The sequence below is a fragment of the Rhinopithecus roxellana genome, chromosome 2, assembly GCF_007565055.1.
Source record: "Rhinopithecus roxellana isolate Shanxi Qingling chromosome 2, ASM756505v1, whole genome shotgun sequence".
NCBI lineage: Eukaryota > Metazoa > Chordata > Mammalia > Primates > Cercopithecidae > Rhinopithecus > Rhinopithecus roxellana.
This window is the reverse complement of record NC_044550.1, coordinates 52,540,075-52,546,074: the sequence shown is the minus strand read 5'-3', so window position 1 is coordinate 52,546,074 and position 6,000 is coordinate 52,540,075. Positions and strand designations below refer to the sequence as shown.

General features: G+C 41.8%; 1 protein-coding gene across 18 annotated transcripts in view; it reads right to left on the bottom strand.

Annotated features, from left to right (window-relative positions):
• Positions 1 to 925: 925 nt before the first annotated feature.
• The window catches only part of SEC31A (SEC31 homolog A, COPII coat complex component), a 76,053-nt gene continuing 70,978 nt past the window's right edge, over positions 926 to 6,000 (bottom strand). For 17 of the 18 annotated variants that reach the window (XM_010358937.2, XM_010358941.2, XM_010358939.2 and 14 more), the window contains 2 exons: positions 3,978 to 4,049; positions 926 to 1,517 (listed from right to left, as the gene is read on the bottom strand). In XM_010358937.2, coding sequence (XP_010357239.2) covers positions 1,338 to 1,517; positions 3,978 to 4,049 — 252 coding nt within the window. In that variant the 3' untranslated portion in view covers positions 926 to 1,337. The remainder of the gene's footprint in view (positions 1,518 to 3,977; positions 4,050 to 6,000) is intronic. The other variant, XM_030916176.1, reaches the window with a different exon arrangement.

Below are 6,000 nucleotides of genomic sequence, written 5' to 3'. Positions count from 1 at the left end.
GAGTAGCTGGGATTACGGGCATGCACCACCACGTCTGGCAGGCTAATTTTGTATTTTTAGTAGAGACGGGGTTCCTCCATGTTGATTAGGCTGGTCTCGAACTCCTGACCTCAGGTGATCCACCTGCCTTGGGCTCCCAAAGTGCTGGGATTACAGGCATGAGCCACCGCGCCTAGCCTTACCACACTGTTCTTAAGACAAATGATAACAAAATCACTTGACAGAAAAACTGGGTGCAAAATGTGTGGCTTTGATTTAGGAGGCTGACTGAAATTAAAGCTTTCTTTCTGAACTTAAACCTCAAAGCTATAGGTGATTTTTTTGTTTTTTTTTTGAGAGTTTTGTTCTTGTTGCCCAGGCTGGAGTGCAATGGCGCGATCTTGGCTCACTGCAACCTCCGCCTCCTGGGTCCAAGCGATTCTCCTGCCTCAGCCACCCAAGTAGCTGGGATTACAAGCATGCGCCACCATGCCCAGCTAATTTTGTACTTTTAGTAGAGACGGGGTTTCTCCATGTTGTTCAGGCTGGTCTCGAACTCCCGACCTCAGGTGATCCATCTGCTTCGGTCTCTCAAAGTGCTGGGATTACAAGTGTGAGCCACCACGCCTGGCACAGCTATAGGTAATTTAAAAAAATAGGTGAAAAAATTTCCAGCTATAAAATGGACACAATTTAGTCTTAAAACTCAAATAGAATATTGAAACATTTAGAAATAGAAAAAAGCTCAATGCATTCTACAGAATAAAAATGTCCAGTCTTTTCATATATATTTAAAGCCAGTGATCCCATTTTTATTAATATCTGCTAAAACCCATGCAGCAGTTTGTAGATGTAGTTATTTACTCAGGAACAGAGTGAATCTTAAGACACAAAAATAAACTAAATTGTAAGCAGCTCTTTCAAAAAAGACTATACACACATAAAATAGGATTACACACTTTAATCTGATTGACATGGAGGAAGTAGGGAGGACATGAAAGAAATTTAGTTTTAGCTCTGCTTTATGCATAACCAGATGCTCCTTTTCTAAAAAGTATATTGAGGTTTTAGAAAACACATTTATCAGAATACTTTAGGAAACCATACTATGTGTAATCCAGGAAATACACTGTTTCAGAATAGGAAAATCATCACTGGCAACAAAAGATTAAAACAAAAAATAAAGCACCAGGGTTCTGAACAGTTCTAAGGTGAGTATATCGGCAGAAATAGTGTAAATGCTCTTGACTGGTTGCTATGCAAACATGCTAACGGCGACTGGTCCATGTCTTAAAATTTGTTTTTTAACATGTTTCTTTGGAAAAATGGCAATATTGAGTGGAAGAGAACCTGTCCTTTTAGACACCCAGCTTATTGGCCTGGGTGAGAACAACTTTGAGAACTGGCATGAAAGCAGAGGTCTCACTGAAGTTGCTGGTGCTAACTATGTGGGTATGCATAGTCAATCCTTCTGAGTAGTTTCGAGTTTCAATGCTCCGTGCAATGCTGTGTAAACCACTGGTGATTGTTGGTGAAAGCTGAAACAAAAGTAGAACCAAGAGAAAGAATTAAATTAAGGGAGAATTTCCCATGAGAACCTCCACAAACATTACACCCAGATATTTAAGTGGAACTTGAAACAAACATTATAAAAATGTATAAACCATTTAGCATTTCTAGAAAGTTTCTTGAACCAAGCAACAGTTGTCAAGTAGAACCACAACAAAATGATTTACATAAAGAAGTTATTAATGAATTATACATATATAAGCCGGGTATTTTATTATAGAAAAGCAGCCCGATTTCCTCTCCAAACTGAAATGCTAATGTCTCTCTCCACTTAAGAGAGCCTCAGGCCAGGCGCGGTGGCTCATGCCTGTAATCCCAGCACTTTGGGAGGCCAAGGTGGGTGGATCACAAGGTCAGGAGATCGAGACCATCCTGGCGAACACTGTGAAACCCCGTTTCTACTAAAAATACAAAAAATTAGCTGGGCGTGATGGCGGCGCCTGTAGTCCCAGCTACTCGGGAGGCTGAGGCAGGAGAATGATGTGAACCCGGGAGGTGGAGATTGCAGTGAGCCGAGATCGCGCCACTGCACTCCAGCCTGCGCGACAGAGCCAGACTTTGTCTCAAAAAAAAAAAAAAAGAGAGAGAGAGAGAGCCTCAGACCTTTAAAAAATTCTCCTATGCACAAAAAGGAGATTAAAGATTCTTAATCATAATATCTCAAAGGGCAAGCCCAAATTTACTAATTCTTAACAGCTTTTTATAATCCTGTCATCTCTTGAAACTATAAAACCTGTAGTTTTTTACGATGTCATTACTTGGCACAGGTGTCCATACTTTACAGAAGACTTTATTTTGATTTTTTTTTTTTTTGAGATGGAGTCTCACTCTGTCACCCAGGCTGGAGTGCAGCGGTGCGATCTCGACTCACTGCAACCTCCGCCCCCTGGGTTCAAGTGATTCTCCTGCCTCAGCCTCCAGAGTAGCTGGGACTACAGCCATGTGCCACCATGCACAGCTAATTTTTGTATTTTTAGTAGAGACAGGGTTTCGCCATGTTGGCTAGGCTGGTCTCAAACTCCTGACCTCAGGTGATCTGCCCACCTCAGCCTCCCAAAGTGCTGGGATTACAGGTGTGAGCCACCGTGCCTGGCCTGTTTTCATCTCATTTTTTTAAAAAGTTTTAATATACACTCATCTAGATGTATATGCTAATTGTATCTTTTTTTTGGAAATGGGGTCTTGCTATGTTGCCCAAGCTGGTAGCAAACTCCTGGGGTCCAGTGATCCTCCCGCATCAGCCTCCTGAGTAGCTGGGATTAAAGGCATATCCCACTGTGTCCAGTGAGAAGACTTTATTTTGGATCAAGGACCACACTACTACTTCCACTGTTATATCAACTTTCTTTAGTTTGGTTCTCATGAGAGAAATGGTTATTTTCATCTGATGGAACTGTGTGTGGGGAATGGGGTAGAGGAATGCTGAAATGGAAAAAATAAAAAGAAAGTCCCACTTCTTTTTTTCCTCTCCTTTCCTAGTGCTTTCATTAATAAAAAACAAGACAATTTTAGAAAGGAATGGTGAGGTGGGGACAAGAGGACAAACATAGTGAATTTACTTCTTACTCCTGGCTTTTTTTTTTTTTTTTTTTTTTTTTTTTTGGAGATGGAGTCTCACTCTGTCGCCGGGGCTGGAGTGCAGTGGCTGGATCTCAGCTCACTGCAAGCTCTGCCTCCCGGGTTCATGCCATTCTCCTGCCTCAGCCTCCCGAGTAGCTGGGACTACAGGCGCCCACCACCTCGCCCGGCTAGTTTTTTTTGTACTCGCCCGGCTAGTTTTTTTTGTATTTTTTAGTAGCGACGGGGTTTCACAGTGTTAGCCAGGATGGTCTCGATCTCCTGACCTCATGATCCGCCCGTCTCGGCCTCCCAAAGTGCTGGGATTACAGGCTTGAGCCACCGCGCCCGGCCCTGGCTATCTTGATAGTTACAGCACATTACCTTATTCATCTTGTGGCTACATTTGGCTTTGTTTTTGTATAATGGCTATCCTAAAAGAAAAGGATCAAGAGTCTCAGACTCTGAGAAAGATGATAGATTCAGTCCCTGGAAAACAGAGTACCTGCCTACTCTTTGATTTCTTGTAACTGGGCCATATAAAAGGAACAGCAGAAGGTCAGTTACCTTATGGCCAACACAGGCCAGTTTGTATTTATACTCTTGTTATGAGAGGGTTAAAATTTCTCTCTCACCACACACACATAAACATACACACATATACATACACACACACACACACATACACACACAGCCATATCCTCTTAACCCCAGTGAGTGGAATTTATGATTCTAACACAGCCATGCCCATTCTCTAACTGTCATGACAATTCTGCCCCCATGCATACTAAATGCGAGTGCTGATGAGACAACTGTTTTACTAGCAACTAGGAATAAATGATTATCATAAATACTTTTCCTCCAAAACTTACTGTCTGTTCCCTAAGTTTATCATACAGAAACTCCAAACGTTTGCTGGCATCATCTAGCTTCCTCCTGGTTTGCTGCAGGAAAGAAAAAACAAATGTTATATTTGAACATTAACTTTTAACCTAAGAACTTGCCCTATCTCATTGCACTAAACCTTATACTTAAAATGTTGAATGGCTTCATTTTATAAAGAAATGGAGGCAACTACAACTAAGAAACTTGAACAGATTACGGCCAGGCGCAGTGGCGCATGCCTGTAATCCCAGCACTTTGGGAGATTGAGGCAGGCAAATCATGAGGTCAGGAGTTTGAGACCAGTCTGGCCAACATGGTGAAATCCTGTCTCTACTAAAAATACAAAAAATTAGCTGGGCGTAATGGTGGGCACCTTTAATCCCAGCTACTTGGAAGGCTGAGGCAGGAGAATTGCTTGAACCTGGGAGGTGGAGGTTGCAGTGAGCCGAGATCTTGCCACTGCATTCCAGCCCAGTCAACAGTGCAAGACTCTGTCTCAAAAAAAAAAAAGAAAAAAAAAAAGAAAAAAAGAAACTTGAACAGGTTATTAGAACAGAGATCAATCATCTATCAAGGGTGGAGGGTGGAGAGCAGAGGGTGGAGGGGACTGGGATGAGGAAAGGATGAGACTTCCTTCCAGTGCATGAAAGAGTACTGATTGGATTTCATATGCACTGCAAACTCACTTGATAAGGTATATATGCATGTTTGCTTGCACTATATTCACAAGCAACAGGAGGCAGCAGTGGGTCAGTGTATCACAGAAAAGAAGGTCTAAGTACAGTTAGGTGGTAGAAGGCAAACATATAGGTGAACTGTGGAATCTTGTTTTAACCTTTCAAAAATACTATTTAAACACTTAGTTACATTTGTTTAATCCTGCCTTTTTCTAAGCCTTTAAAGCACCAAGAAAAAAAGAAAACTATCTTTTGGCAGCTTAAGATTACTGAGGGAAGTAGTAAAACACATGATTAAATTAAAAAGCTTTTTTTCTCCCTACCATAGTACTGTAAAGTATAGTCAAAGAAACTACTCTAAAACTAAAACTAACAGTTTTAAAATTACATGATTAACTTAATGTTCTACATTATACCACAGCCTCATGTTAGTTCAATATTTATTGACTGCTTACTATGTGCTGTACCAGGGACAAAGTCTTGTATGTCATGCAGCTCATATCCCACTGGGTGAGAAAAGACACTAAATGAACAATATATTGCATGTCAGATGGTGATAACTGCTGTGAAGAAAAGTTAATACAGGAAGGGGGCTACACATGTTGGGAGTTGGGGGTAATAAAGAAAGGCCTGATGGCTAATGGGACATTTGAGCAGAGGCCTTGAACTTGGGAGGAAACAAACAATGCAGATATGTGGAGGAAGAGTTCCAGGCAGAAGGAGCGGCAAGTATAAAGTCCCTGATGCTGAAGCACTCTTGGTGTGTTCAAGGAAGGAATGTCAGTGTGCTTGGAGAAGAGAGAGGAAGAGACAGGCCATCAAGGATGCTACACATCAAGTTGTGTGGCAAAATTACTTTGTGCTGTTTAGACATAAAGTGAAAATAAGATAAATCCATGCTATAAAAACCATTCCAACTATTGATTAAAATGAACTTTTGTGGAAAGGAAACCTTATAATCCTTGCTCAAAGTTAACATGGCCAGGCGTGATGGCTTATGCCCGTAATCTCAGCATTTTGAGAGGCTGAAGTGGGTGGATCACCTGAGGTCGGGAGTTTGAGACCAGCCTGACCAACATGGAGAAACCCCGTCTCTACTAAAAATACAAAATTAGCTGGGCGTGGTGGCACATGCCTGTAATCCCAGCTACTAGGGAGGCTGAGGCAGGAGGATCGCTTGAACCTGGGAGGCAGAGGTTGCGGTGAGCTGAGATCACACCACTGCACTCCAGCCTGGGCAACAAGAGTGAAACTCCATCTCAGAAAAAAAAAAAAAAAAAAAAAAGAAAAAAAATAAAGTTAACCTTATCTAGCTACAAACAGGAGCACCACC